The sequence below is a fragment of the Ixodes scapularis genome, unplaced genomic scaffold (assembly GCF_016920785.2).
Source record: "Ixodes scapularis isolate PalLabHiFi unplaced genomic scaffold, ASM1692078v2 PGA_scaffold1__304_contigs__length_218370807, whole genome shotgun sequence".
Classification (NCBI taxonomy): Eukaryota; Metazoa; Arthropoda; class Arachnida; order Ixodida; family Ixodidae; genus Ixodes; species Ixodes scapularis.
Window position 1 is genome coordinate 44,305,635 of NW_024609846.1, and position 15,442 is coordinate 44,321,076.

The 15,442-nt window shown below is 41.9% G+C and overlaps 1 protein-coding gene across 1 annotated transcript; it reads left to right on the plus strand.

Annotated features, from left to right (window-relative positions):
• Window positions 1–509: 509 nt before the first annotated feature.
• On the plus strand, window positions 510–10,071 carry LOC121046642. Its single transcript, XM_042290497.1, has 5 exons — window positions 510–555; window positions 1,910–2,106; window positions 4,660–4,819; window positions 8,005–8,116; window positions 9,890–10,071. The coding sequence occupies exons 1-5, from the start codon at window positions 528–530 to the stop codon at window positions 9,906–9,908; spliced, it is 516 nt and encodes a 171-aa protein (XP_042146431.1). The 5' UTR covers window positions 510–527; the 3' UTR covers window positions 9,909–10,071.
• Window positions 10,072–15,442: the final 5,371 nt, after the last annotated feature.

Here is a 15,442-nt window from a genome sequence, read left to right on the forward strand (position 1 = left end):
CAGTTGCTTGAATATTTTATGCATGGTATAAACTAACACTTCTAACTTTTTATTATTTTTATTCCGATAGAATAAGCATTTAATTTTAACACAGAAAAGAGCAAAAATTTTTCATCTTGGACATTGATCCTGCTCTATGTTTGAAATTAATGCACATGGGGGGGGGGGGGGGGCAGATGCCTCTCTTTTAGGTCATATCGATTGCACTAGTCGGCACATTACAAGGAGGTGTCGAAACACTAAATCCTTTTCCTTTCCTTTTTTATTACATGTACTGTTTCTTTCGTGCTACCATTAGATTGCAAGTGCTCTCTGTGGCTTTATTTGGAAACACTGACAATATACTAGGTACAAATTTTGCTCCCATGGTACCTCACGGTGGTGTACTGAACCATTTGTTGTGCTCGGGCTCAGTGCGCCACCGCGAGCGAAGCGGGCAGTCAAAACACCCTGATAACACTCTTTAGTGTTTTCTTTTTGCTTCACATTCCAGTGAAAGAGGCGATTACGAAGCTGCAGGCAACTTCATGGTCCCACCCTCATCAAGCTCTCCAGGTAAGCTTTTTCATTTTAAAGTATACACCTTTTCAACGCTTATCACTCAAACACAGAAACTGAGTCTCTGGAGAATGAAAGTATGCACAGCATACAGTATTTCGCAGAAGAGAGCTTTTCTGCATGCTGAGCATTTCACAGCCCAGTAAGGAACGAGGACAGCATGCCGAAACCTTTTCTCAAAAAAACCCATAGTAAAACCCGCACTTAATGGTCCCCTCTCACTCTGCATCGGACTGCAGCCTGTGTGTTACACCATCACCCAATCCGCAAACAATAAGCGTTGCCAATGCCTGTTGTAAGGCATTGTTCACGTTTGAACTTGTTCGAATTGGGAGAGCCCTCCAGCACAGCACTTAACACGGTAGCACTGCTAAGTTTAGGAGCTGCACAATGTTAACACATGCATATACAGAGCCGTCTTAGAGTAGGAATGCTCGTCTTCAGACAATTAACACACATACATCTACAGAGTGTCTGTCTCAGAGAAGGAATGCTCGTCTTCAGACAATCAGGCTCACAAAGCTGTGACTCAATGGTACTAACAGTGCTCACAACCACAACTGCATTTGTTGTGTATACCGCGCATGTAGCAGCAGGTCGCATTGCAAATGTTCCGATCTTGTCTACTTCGGTAGCCGCTTAGGTGGCAATTACAAAGAGAAATATACTGTAAACAACTTAATTTTCACAGGTGCCTATTTTTGACGAACCTCGTAGTTCGAAAAAAAAAATTACAAAAAAAATACTTGCACGAAGATGTCACCTCATGGATACGAATATATATCATACCGGTCCCAATTGCGAATGTCGGTGCCTGCAACGTAGTGCCAAAACTGGCACTTCGTGAAATTTGCAAGCTGTCGCACCCGCCAAAGTAGTAATTTAGAGTAGTGGTTCGTCCAAAATACAGATGTGTTGTTTCTTATCAGTGGCAGTTATTAATGATCATATTTAACCTAATGTTGAATGTACTGTTTATATTCGTGGACTGTACGTGGCGTCATGTCCTTCCTCGCTGGTGGCAGAAGCGTGTCGTTAATGCGGTGCAAGCTGCACTGACTCCTTTCTGCTCACTCACGACCTGCTTGTAGAATAGGTACAGTATAGGCTATGCTCGAGGAAGTTCGGCCACCCCAAAAAAAAGGACCAAATTACGTCAGTGCAACCGATGTATTGCTATTTAAGTAGCAGCGCTAGTGGATGCTATAGCGCATGCAGTAGCTTCTATATCTTTATGTGAGCGAGCTGGTGCTTCTCCCTGTGCCCTCCTTTGGATAACAGAAACGACACTACATTCCATTCTATCTGTTGTCTAACATGTTTGCCCTTTTTGTTTTTGTTGTTCTTTCAGATTTCTCACGTCTTATACTAAGAGAGCTTCGCTTTGTAAAGAAGCAACTGAAAACAATAACCAAAAAGCTGTTGGAAAGAGAAGAACCTTGCGAGCCAGCTGAAGAAGCCTGTATTTCACTACCATTGAAAACAGATGCAGATGTTGATGAAATTGAGGAAAAGCTGAAAGCAAGCCAGGAGTTCTGCCTGCAACTGGTAAGATTAAATCAAGTTTCTAGAAAACGCATGTGTTACTTTGTTGCACCTTAAAGGGGCCCTGAAGTCATATCTGAAGGTCATTTTTTTATATCTTATTCTTCAAAAGATATTAGTTATTACATATTTCAAGTTCTGAAATACAAAACCGCCTACTCATCTCAGGGCAATACAAAAGCACACATCTCTCTGGTGTACTGCATTCTCTAGACCAAGGAAGTTCCTAAAACCCACGCAGGTTTTAAACAAAGTTATTATAACTCGTTTTGAAAAGAGCATGATAAGCACACATTCTGAGGATACTCCGTTCTATGGCTTCAAGGGAAGCCATCGCCTGCAATTAGACGACAAGCACTCTTCGTTGACCACAAGAAAGATCTCCTGGGAAATAGGCTGTGCAGGATTGTAACTTTGGGTTTGTTAGAAAGCTTGGAACGCACAGATTGAGTTGTCATCGTAAAAAGACGGTGTCAAAGATGACAGATTGAGTTATCATTGTAAAAAGACTGTCAAAGATGACTTCAATGCCCCCTTAAAGGACAACTCCGGTTAGTTTTGAAAATATCGGGATAATAAATGATTATACTTTAGGAAACACTAAAACACGGTTCTACGTCATTTGTTTCCCAGAAAGTTCACTATTTTTATCTCAATCCTTATTAAGCGTAAACCCGAAAGTGAAACCGAAACTTCAATTGCGGCTGCCTATACTGGTTCCGTGTCGTCATCTACTGTTCGTACGTGGCCATGTGGTCCGAACATCTGCGCCAGCCCGCACGACGGGTTACAAGTGTAGTCTGTTCCACGCAAATCCGACCTGCACCATCGCTGAGCTCAGATGAAGCAACGAGGAGAGTGCGGGCGCACAAAGGCGCATGCGCGGTACGGATCCTGTTTTGCTACTGGCGCCACCTAGTACAAAACAAACGAAACAATTATTCTGCTCGATGACGTTTGACTCAGCGTTTGGATGCGCTTTTTCGCCAATCTCATAAACTTTTAAGCGGTATTACGTCGTGATACTTGACGTGTGCTTGTTCTAGATGATACTGAAGAGAACTGCATCGTTTTCTCAACATCAAAAAGTAACCGGAGTTGCCCTTTAAGAGGACTGCAGCAAATGTTATGAGCTATCTGATTCAACCATGCATCAGAAGCACCATCTAACCTTGCTTTCTATGCATTTCTGCCTCTGAAGGTGATAACTTGGTTAGGTGGTAGTGTGCTTTGCTTTGCCAGCTTGGACATGGCTTATGGCTTCATATAAAAGACACGCAAGGTTTCTGGTTTTCAGTATTAACATAAAACCACTGGAAAATCTACCCTGAATATGATTAATGCAGAGTATTGGAGTCCCTACTACCAAAAATTTTGCACTGGCGTCCGTCTGTTGCTTGGTGCGTTGAGGAGGAGAGAAGGTAGTGTTGAGAAGTGGTGGCGCGAAGCGGTAGAGTACTGGCACAGTGGCATGAAAGTTGTTCAGCTGGGAGAGGCTGGCGCATGCGCGGTGCCGTGCTGTGCATGCGTACGACACAGCTAAACGGCGGCGGCTTGCTCAAACACCATGGCTGCTGATGCAACTGCTAAGCGTCACTAACAATTTTCACAGTATGAAGAAAGTGTAATCGATTGAACATAAAATTTTCAGATCAGTTTCACAGCACTTGCGTAGGAACGTTTACATAGTACAAGACTCTGTAGATTGTTTCACACTTCAACAAGAATCTGCACAGGGATTTCAGCTATTTTGATGAAGCAGAACTGAGTTGTTTGTTAAAGACTGTGCTGTCCTGTTTTTTTTATGTAATCGTTCTCCTATTTTGTGTTTTAGTTTTGTCTACTCAGAATAGATAGATACCAATAACTTCAGCTTTAGTATCATAGTGATAGTATAAGTATGAATTCAATATGCCGAACATTGTAAGGAATAAATTTCGGAATCAATGGTATCTAGGTGGAATATGTTATATAACTAAGGTTCTGCATTTTCGGGGCTTACTTTTGCACGAAATCGGAGGGTGCTTTTCGATGTCTCGTTTTTAACCGCAAATTATAGAGTTTTTTGGAGCTTTTCTTTTTTTATGCGACTCAAATTCCAAGTTTTTCAGGGTTTTTGGTGAAGGAAACGAAGGTAGAAAACAACATTTGCCAATTTAAGTAAATCAGCCTTTTCGTAGGTGAGATGTGTTCGACCATTGCGGTAGGAAGGCTATCTTGATTTGCTGATAAGGGGCCTTGTGTAATCTCATATATTAAGCATAACTGGGGCTGTTCTTAGTGTGTGTTTTATGACCTTCACGCTATTATCACCAGTTAGGCCTTGTGTGATGCTTAGGAGCAAAAGTTGAAACTGAAAAAGAAGAGATACATAAAAACGTTTCCGGAGAGCGAACATTTCAAGACAGGATGGTTTTGTACAACTTGCTGTTCCGTAATTTGTTTTTTAGGTGAATCCGAATCGGCAAATTTTGTGCCGGCGGATGTTTATCACACTTTATCGGATTTATCTGAAAACACAAAAGCCTACACTTAACCCACATTGTTCTTTTGCAGGCCCGGCAGCTTGCTGGTATTGGGGGCAACACCCCTCGTACTGCCACTGCTCGCATCCTTGCAAAGTTGTTTGAAGACTCACAGGGGCAGAAATATAGCCTCTATGGACAGAAGGGGAAGCGTGTGTTTGCTACAATGGAGTTGTTCAGTGTGCTTCAGAGTGAGTTTAAAGTTTTTTTTTCTATATTACGCTAATGGTATTATTATGGATATTGGTTTTCTGCAGCAAAGATAAAGCTCCAATTGTCCTCCTCTCCTAAACTGACCCTCTGAGTGTCCTTTCCTGAACTGTGTGGCAAGCCCTTTTTACTCCGGGCTGTCCTGGTTGAGAGACACCTTGCAACATACAGTTTGTGCTTTCCACTCTTTTTCACTTTCTCCTTGCATCTTGCCATTGTAGCGAGGTGAAAAGAGGAGGTACAAAACAGTGGAAAACACAACTGTGTCTACCAACCAGGAAAACAGGGAATTTTAAGTACCTGGAAAGGTCAGGGAAGATGCCAGAGAGTCAGTCTGATGAAGCGACCAGTGGAAGTGGCATGGATGTATGCAACAAAGCCTGACGGTGCATATGCTCAGCTGTGCTGAGTGCCCAGTACATCATCAGGCTGTGCAAGCCACCACTCACAACAGGAAGTGTTGCTGTAACTCCGCCATCGAGCATGCCCAGTTGTTGGTTTATTGTACCGTGAATTTCTGTCGAGAAAGTACTTTTCTTCATTGGGACTGGATGAACCCTATTCCGTGTTTTATAGTCAAAGATTGCGGAGACATTCTGGCTCCTATCTTACAGCATATTTTTAACTTATCTTTTAAGGCTGGTATTTTTCCGCGGCAATGGAAAGAAGTAATTATAGCGCCAATATTTAAAGCAGGTGACGCTTGCCTTGTCAATAACTACCGACCCGGTTCCCTTTTGTGCTCTTTCTCGAAGGTTTTTGAAATCATTGTTCATGGGCGGCTTTTTATTTCTGCCAAAAGATAAATCATGACCAGCATGGATTTCTTCAGGGGAGATCAGTCAAAACTAACCTCTGAAATTCATTAATTACTCGTCCCTTGTGCTTTTAACCAAGGGCAAGTGGATTCTATCTACTTCGATATGTCCAAGGTTTTCGACACTGTAAATCATGTTCTATTATTGTCAAAAAAACATCGCTTGTATGGCCTATGTCCACAATATCTTGCCTGGTTTAAGTCATACCTTCACGCAAGAATTCTGTTCGGATTTCGAATACATTATCCCATCAATTTTCCTCAACTTCAAAAAGGCCACAGGGCTCAAACCTGGGGCCTCTCCTTTTCTTAGTTCTCATAAATGATATTTTCTCCGTTAAATATGCTAAGATTTTATTGTTTTCTGATGACATCAAGCTATATTCATCAGTTCGTGACATTGGGGGACTGTTCATTATTGCAGCAAGATATAAATAGCGTGTCAAGGTAGTGCTCATCTAATAATTTGTTTTTCAATCCACAAAAGACGAAAATTATTTCATTGTCCACAAAGCGCAATCAGGTTGGTTTTCAATACACACTACCGTGTGTAACGGTCATACAGAGTGTTTCTACTGTGCGTTACCTTGGCGTTGTTGTTGATAGCCGGCTTACTTTTAAAGAACAAGTCACTTCGATAGTAGGTACTTCTCTTCGTACACTGGGGCTAATTTTTTTAGCTTTACATGTTTGATCCATTTATTTTGTTCCTTGGTTCGTTCATGACTTGAATCTCTTCTAGTCAGAGCAACGAAATTAAGCGAGTTCTGAAGCGCCTGGTGCGAACAGTTTATGACAGATACTTTCAACATTGTTAATATAATTATGAATCACTTATGAACTATTTCAGCTTAAAACGTACCATTTGTGATGTACGTTTTTACATAAAGTAACTTCTGGCCGGACTGATAGCAATCACTCTTATCATCTGTGAGTTTTCACGTACCGACGCGAAGTAGTAGAGTGATTTTACCATTTTACCTTAATACCCATATGATTCCTCACCCATGTCTAGAATTACGAACTTGTATAATAAACTTCATGATGCGGATCTGAACATATATGCACATACATAATTTCTTATCAATGCTAAAAAGATTGTAACCTCTATATATACTTTGTTTGTTTTTTAGTGCTGGACTTTGTTTTGTAGCCTTTATATATATTTTGTTTGTTTTTTAGTGCTGGGCTTTGTTTCGCTTTTAGCATGCCATATACTCATTTTACAGACCTCTGATGTTTCTGTATTTTGTTTGCTCACTTAGCTGCGTTTTAAAGGTGACGATTACTTTTGTTCATGTTGCTGTGTTTTGTGTTCGTTTGTTTCTCAGTGTGAAGCTAATTTTTTTGTTTATAGTGTACCAATAACAAGGCCTTTGCAGCTGTTTTTGGACGCTAGCACAAAATAAAGTATTATTATTATTTCTGGAAATGTGCCGCTCTAAATAATTAAAACAACCCTCACTGTAAAACATGCCAACCGCAACATGACAAGAAATTTCAATAAATTGTATTAAATTGTAAATCGTCTTCATGTATTATACAGGGTGTCAACTAATCTGGAAAACCTGGGATTGTCAGGGAATTTTGAACCATATGGAAAAGTGAAAAAAATTTAGTAAAGAGCTAAATCAGGGAAAATGACACATGGAAGTGGTATGGCGGTGTGCAACGAAACCCAACTGTCGTGCAGCAGCGTGTCTGCACTGAGTAATGTTGCCAGAAATGTCACTAGGCAGATTAAGCAACCATCCATTAAAAGGGAAGAGCCACTCGGGCTCCATAATTTTGCAACTATGGCGAGCATAGGACCAATAGCAGGTCAGAGTTCTTCGGTCGTAGAAGCACTCCTTCGAGAGAAACACCGGTCAGGGAATTTGAAACAAGTAATTCGGTAGGCACATTCAAGCAAATTCTGATGTTGTGCACTGCACTTCACAGTTAGCACGGACAAGCAATGGGCTGTCTCTTTCTTTGTTTCAATTATGTAACTGATACCTGCCATCAGAATTGCTAGTGTGGGGGAAAGTGCTAATTTTGAGCTCCAGCTTAAGGTACTATTTGGGGCGCATCGATATTCTGTATGAGCAAAATGCAATGAAAAAGTACTAATTTCGTGTTCGCACTAGCAGTGTCATGCAGTGTGCATGGGGCAGGCCGGGCAAAATTAATCTGCACAGCATATGTCGGTAGTCATTAACAAAAGGGTGACATATCATTTAATCTGGTCAGAACACTCATATATTCACCCATGTCTATTTGTAGTGGTGGTAGGCATTCATATCTCCCGTGATCATTGCACCAGGATAACGCACTTGGTTATGATTTTCATATTTTCCCCATTTACAGAAGCAGTCAGACTGATAAAAGGCCTGAGTGGTGCAACGCTTGAAGAAATTGAAGCAGGAGCCAAGGGTTGGCTGAAGAACTGCCGAGCACGCGTAAATAGCGCCACAAAAAGGTATGGTACTTAAAGGGGCCCTGCAAGGGCTTTTTACTGGTTTTTATTTTGCACGGAACTTGAGCGCACTGAACGTAATAACTTAGTGAACCTTTTCTTTTCGCGAAATTCGCTTTATTTTAAAAGTTATAGGCAATTTAGAATTACAAAAACAAGCAAAAAATAACCTCCTTCATGACGTCGTAGGTCCTGGCTTGAGTGGCCGTGAACTAGAGGAGGGATAGTGAGCTCATCGAGCGCTCACGGCCGCCGCACTCCGTGTCGACGGCGCGAGAGGGCGCCACTAAAGCATGTTCTGGATAGGCTGTATGCAGCGGGCAGCCAAAGCGGCTTTCATTGCATTTGCTGCGCGATTAAACACTAATTCGGCATGACACTTCATTGGCCACAAACGACAGCGAACACGGGATAAAGATCAGTTCAGAATGGGACCCACTTCGCGCTGCCATACCGCGAAACGGCCAAACCGCAAGACAAAGCCACTCGCCGAAGGCCTTCGGAACGCTCAGAGCCGGTCGGTTCCTCTTGTCCATACGATTGCAGCGCCACCGCGTACATCCGGGATTTTTCCGTGTCGGCGCCTTATCCCACTACTCCTTTCTCCATTGCAAGCATTTTGGTTGTTTGGTCTCGTAGCCTCGAATCTCCGTCTTGTGCATGAAAAAGCTGGATTAGGTTACGGTCAGATATTCCAGTTCCACTATATCCAACATAGCCGCCATCTGGGGGCCATACTTCTGTATCTTCTCGTGTTTGCATTTCCCTACCGCGACCAAGAGAAGAACGACTGTCCGCCATTCTTCCCGTGTTCTTCGAGCGAGTATATTTGGCAGATAGGCGCAACAGTAAAGCGAGCTTGGTCAGCTGAATGTAGCCTCCAAATCATACCAGCTTTATCTTTACTGTATGCGGCAGCAATGGCCTCAGCAACGCTTGGCACTGCGATCGTCCAAACATGTGGAAAGCGACCAGTATGAAGTGGAATTTGCATGAGAACTTAATATTGGCATCGAACAAGTGGAAAGTGGGCAATACCATGCAGAGGTTACATGGAATTTTTTCATTTAAGTTAAAGACCGACGACCAGTTCGCGCTTTCCACTTTTCGCCCGCTTCCTCCTCTCCCTCCTACCCTTTCCACCCACGCCCGCCCCTTTTGGTCCCTTCTTTCCATCCTTCGCTTCCCTCGCCCGAAGGCGTGGAGAGGAGGGTCTTCTGCCTTGCAGAATCTCGAGTCTGAACGTCGGCCTTTAAAATAGCTTTTTAGACTGCTTTTTCGGGTTGCCTTCGAGTCCGGAAAATTGGTCGGCATTTGCATTTAGACATCATAGAGTCACTTTCTTGGCATACTATTGCAAATAATTGCTTTGTAGATTGCTCCTTGTTTTTTTACCTTGTTTTGCAAAAAACAAAGTAGTTCATGTTGGTCTTGTGGTGTACTTTGGCGTGGTGTACTTTGGCTAGCAGAATCATTCTCAAATCTTAAAAAGTGGTTTTCTGGACTTCTCTTCTATAGCAAAGTTCAGACATTTTTGGGCTGCTTTGAAATTTCGCAGGAAACTTCTAGCAGTGTCATACAAAATTTGTTTCTGAAAGTAGCTTTATATCCGAAAAATCTTGAAAATTCCTGATAGGCTGCAAAACATGGGGTATTTACAATGGGCACATTATGGGTACATTATATAATGCATGCTTAGACACTTGATACCTTTATAAAACTGGGAACAATAGGGAATATTAAACTCATAAAAATTTACTTTTCGTTTCATTGCAGGAAGCTTCCACGAGTCTGAGAGTTAAGAAACTTCCATGAGTCAGCCGGAAACTTCCTCAAGTCATCTGGATTGCAAGCCATTATTTCATTTCTTATTGTTTTAAAACTAATAAGCAGTGCATTGAAAGCTTCAATTATATTTACGTACCTATTTTACTAATAAACATGTTTTTACAGTTCTTGAACAGGAGAAAAATCATTTGCTTACTGGTGCGCAGCTATGGCTGTGTCACTTGAGAGCTTGCGATTGACAGGCGTTCAATATGTGGTGTACTTACAGACATGCAATAGCTATGCTTTGCTATGTTAACCACGTCATCTTATTCACACCAGCTTGGTGCAAAGGCCTATTTTTGCAACAGCTCTTGACTATATTGCAAAGACTTGACTCAAGAGACTGAAAGCCGCTAAGGCAACTAATTAGTGTTGCAATTTTTGATTGCCATGGTAAATCATGGTTGTATCTTGACGTTAGCCCCCTCACATAGTTAGTCGCTGCAGTACAAATCGGCTTCAGTACTCGTCCTTGCCACTATATAAGGAGTTTAGCTATTCAAAGCCTTATGGCTTTTTGGGATTAAAATATCCAGGCCGTAACTGGGTGTCCTGTAATAGTTTTCAAGTCGTCTAAGGTAGATCTTGCAAGACATCTTGCAGCCCAAGGACTGGGCGTTATGCCGGCTAGAAGACGGCTACAGGACGTTTCAAGACGTCCGGGCTATTAATATCTTGCCAAGATGTCCACAAAACGTCTTGTAGACCTTGCCAAGACAAATTTTAAGACATTTTTTTGTGTAGGCCAGAATGATGGTGCATGAGCTGGGAAAAAGATGGCTAAAAGACATCTTATATGCCTTTTTAAGATGTTTAAGAGACTTATCTAGAGGTTCTGTAGTCGTTTTCAAGAGTTCTTCAAGACATCTTGCAAGACGTCTTGTAGCCCAAGAAAGACTGGGCATTATCCCGACTAGAAGACGGCTACAAGACGTTTCAAGACGTCTTAAGCTATATAACGTCTTGCCAGGATGTCTACAAAACGTCTCGTAGACCTTGCCAAGACAAATTTTAAGACATTTTGTTTTGTAAGCCAAAATAATGGTGCATGAGCTAAGAAAAAGATGGCTAAAATACATCTTATATCCCTTTTTAAGATGTTAAATAGACCTATCTAGAGGTCCTGTAGTCGTCTTCAAGAGTTCTTCAAGACATCTTGCAAGACGTCTTGTAGCCCAAGAAAGACGAGGCGTTAGCCCGACTAGAAGACGGCTACAAGATGTTTCAAGACGTCTTGGGCTATATAACGTCTTGCCAGGATGTCTACAAGACGTATTGTACATCTTGCCAAGACGTCTTTTAGCCGTCTTGTAGCCATCTTTGCGTTCAGTGGGTTGCTTCGAATGCCGCTTGACGATGAGTTCAAGGACAGAACTTGGAAGGAGGCATTCGAACCACGGATATTGCGGTGACTCGTGTTGGAAGACTCTCTTTTGTATAATGTATAAGCAGTGTGACACCGGCTTAAAGCTAGGGACCATAAATGATTTTTTTTTTACTTTTTTCCAAATGAAGATCTCACTTAATCTTCAATGTTCATAGAACCCGGAGAAGGAATTTGTATTCGTTTTGTTTGCACACACACACACACAGACACACGCAAAAAAGATGAAAACTCACATCTGATTTTCTCCTTGACTCGACCGGACTCGGCTACCAACATGTGAAATTATGTGACCGTGACCTAAATTCGACATTATTATATTACAGCTAATCTAATATCGTTGTCTAAAGTATGCCTTTCTACCGGAAACAGAAGTTCTCCCAGCTGAGCGAAACAGCCGCGTTGGACACGAGCAGTGAGTCACATGGACGTATGCGCACGTGCATAATAAATCCGTCGACGCATAGTTTAAAAATTTGTGTTCGTGGCCAACGAGTCCCCTGACGGCTCTTGTCATCGCTTGCGAATGACAAGTTCCATGGTGTGCTTGAGAAGGACGGCGGAAGCTTGGAGTCCTCGTACCGGTGCCAATGCACTTCACGACCGCGTGGTTTTTCATTTCGCTTTTGAGTTGAGTAGGGAAGTTAAAGGAGCAAGAAACTGAAAAGTTATTTCATAATTCCTTTAAGGTGCAACCCCACCGTGCAGGACGTTTTAGTGCTTTTTTGACGGCTTATAACTTTCGTTCTATGTAACTTACAATTATAAAGTTAATGTCAAATTAAAGAGCTGTTTTTCAACAATCGTTTAATGTCTCAAAATTACGATTACTTTTAGTTGTCAGTTAATAAATTATCTTTTAATAGACCGCAGTCTCTAATGTTGAAAAAATTATTTCTCGAGTTATAGCGTCTCATTGTCCACGATAATTTACATGAGAGTTTGGTTGCATGTAATAAATTAAAAAACTAAGCAACGAGCTGTGCAGATAGTTTATATTTTAAAATAAAAAATAAAGTTTAAAATGGCATCATTTTAAGGTGCTATAAAAACGGAATCACGTTAACTAATCAAAATAACGAGAGATTAAATTATGAAGCATCCGTCAATATTACATTTACCAGAACTTCCATATTGACATATGACACGTTAAAATGTTATGACCTCAAACTTCTCCCATTCAGTTACGGCAAATTGTAGTTTCTTAATATAAATTTCAGATGGCGACACGTGTTCAAGAACAGCTTGATGTGCATCTTCCGTCGTTTGCCGCTTGGAACGCCACGTGAAATACAGAATAATCGCCAGATATAACGGTGTCAGATGCCTGGATGCCCGCATTGAGCGAGCCAGAGATGTCAGAAACACAAGCGCGAGGCTGCGGGTGCACCACAGATACTTTTGCGCGCGTTCTACTGTGCGTCGGTACGCATTCCCGACGCGATCCAAATGAAATGGGCGCCATTAAATGCATTCTGTCATTTCAGATTCCGCCAGGTATGCAAAAATATTGTAACGTGTTTATCACATGGAAACACCATTTTCGCAATCAAACTATGCTTGTCGGAATGGTTTGACTATATTTTGTTTTAAAAACCACCTCCGTGGCTCTTAAGTGGCAATGATATCAAAACAAAACACAAAGCATTAAATCGTCTCAGTGTCTCTGAGCCCAACGCGCTGGCCCATAAATCTATATTTGTTGGGTTTAAATATCGGCCGAGGTGCCCGCAATCCGACGGAGGACAATCAGAGATTTCGGTTGCACGTCAGAAGATCTCCAATTCGTCAAAATAAACCCGCAAATTTTTTTTATTGGGGTGTGTTAAGTGATTTTTGTTGGTTTGTCTTGTGAAACCCTAAGATCTGAATATTTGCTTTGCTTTACCTTAGTTCGGAACGCAGCCAACGCTACGGGCTGATAAAGTCACTGAAGCAGCGCCAAGAGCGCAAGGTCAAGCTGTTTGTTTTCTTTCTATGCCTATGCGGTCGGGCTAAACTAGAACAACTAAGTAAGTTACGCTTTATAGACATCTTGGTGCTTAAAATAATGGTTGTCAGTTATCTGAAGCTTTTGAAATCACAGGAAACGCCTTTCCGTCCTCCACAAATGTTTAAACAGTTCGTGACAAAGCAAAGCAATATTACGCGAGCTGCCTGACACCGAAACTTTTGAATCATGACGATCGGCGGTTGCGTTTGATTGGTTACTAACCACCAAGATGGCGGCACCCACAATAATTTTGGGGGAAAAGTGCCGATATTCTAAGCATAGCTCATTTGGTTTAGCTCACAGGCTAAACCAAGTGCGGCGGGGGACCGTTGGCCGAGTGCGGTGTGGCACCGCAGATCAGAGCACGTGGAGAAATGCTCTAGCGCGAGCTCCGTTCAAAGCACGGGGCTCACGCTTCGGAACCCAACGTCGGCGGAACGTGTAGGGACTAAATCCCCTCGATGTATTTGCGTTGGTCTTTCAAATAACCTCAAAGGTGCCAGTGCACGAGGCCCGTGTCTCAAGTGGCCCTTGGAGGCAAATAGAGGCGCAGCACTAAAATGACTGGCCCTTGAAAGCGAATGGCAGCGGAGCACCCGCTCGTGGCACGTCTCTTGTGCGTTTCCCTAACAATGGTTGGCGGTACTTGTAAAAAACGCCTTTATCAAGGGGCTTTAGCGGGGACCCTGGGTTCAGTCGCCCATCTGCGTCCTACCGTCGTGCGATCGTGTACCACATATACTGCGTAATGCACGTTAAAGACACCGAGCTAACAGTTGTACAGCACTTTTTATAATCTTCAACGGGTAACAATGTCGCCCTACGAAACTGCTTCTCTCTAAAAAACTAACGACTAGTTTTGAATGTGCTGTAGCACTGCATTTTTAATGTGTGTTCGCTTGTTCGCGTTCTTTGTTTGTTTTTTTTTGTCTACATCTTTGATTATTGGGCCCTTACTTATGATTAACCAGGCTATAAGTGTCGGACTTCTGGAAAAATATTATATATCTAAGAAAATGCCACGTGAACGCAACAGACAAAAAAACAAAAACAAAAAAACACATAGGTGCACTTAATAAAAATATTTAAAATAATAGAATTGATTATAATTGTGTTTTTAAAGGTTTGAGCGTACCAAGAGCTGTATGAACGAACTCGATGCTTTGAATGGTGCGTTTGCTCACTGGAAGTATAGTTCAGGGCAGTATGCTCGCACTTGTATGTCCCGCTTCGCTCGCAGGGTAAAACCAAATACTTTACTGGTAATATATTTAGTGAAACAAAGCTTATCTTCTCTATATGTGCAATGCCCTCAGTTTTCGCGTGACTACACGCTTGTTTATCATCATTATGTTCGTTTCCCACTGCAATTCAGTTCGTGTCCTATTGTGTGCTACATGCATTAGAGACCAAGGTAACCCAGGAGCATTCTATTTCACGGATTGTAAAAAAGCCTATGCAACTTGCCACGTGTGCCACAATCAATACAAAATATTATAAGCTTCACATATGCCCGCTTGCCTGAGTAAACATTGTTGTTTGTCAAGAACAGTTGAGATTGTATGAAATCACGTGGGAAAAAAACTCGTTCTAAGCACGCGACCGTCGGCATGCAGTGAATACAAGGTCTTGGTGAATACTGATAATCGGCGCCGAGATGAATGGTAGCTGTCAGCAGGTGGAGTTTTTCTATCAACCCAAGCTTAGAATGTTTCCTTCTTTTTTTGTAAGCAATGAGGAGAGGACTTACACCAAATCTGAGAGTAATGAAGTACTATGAGCTTTCAAACATAATGGCCTGAGCAGTATATGTCTACCCTTAACTTTCGATACACTCAACGCTACTGCAAAATGTAGGGCTGTTTCATTCTTATGTACCATGTGAGTGCTTACACTATATTTTATACAATATCAAACTGAACCCGTTTGCTTCTTTTTTTCATTTTTGCACACCACTACTTGCGCGCATAAATCACCAAATCACCAAATTAAGACTGGTACAGGATGCCACAAAAAAAAATACAGTTTTTTTTTTTTACTTCAAAAATAAAATACGTATTGTTTAACGCTCATTTTCCGACAAAAGGTAGTGCTAGGTTACAACCAGATGCCAAAGTTTCAT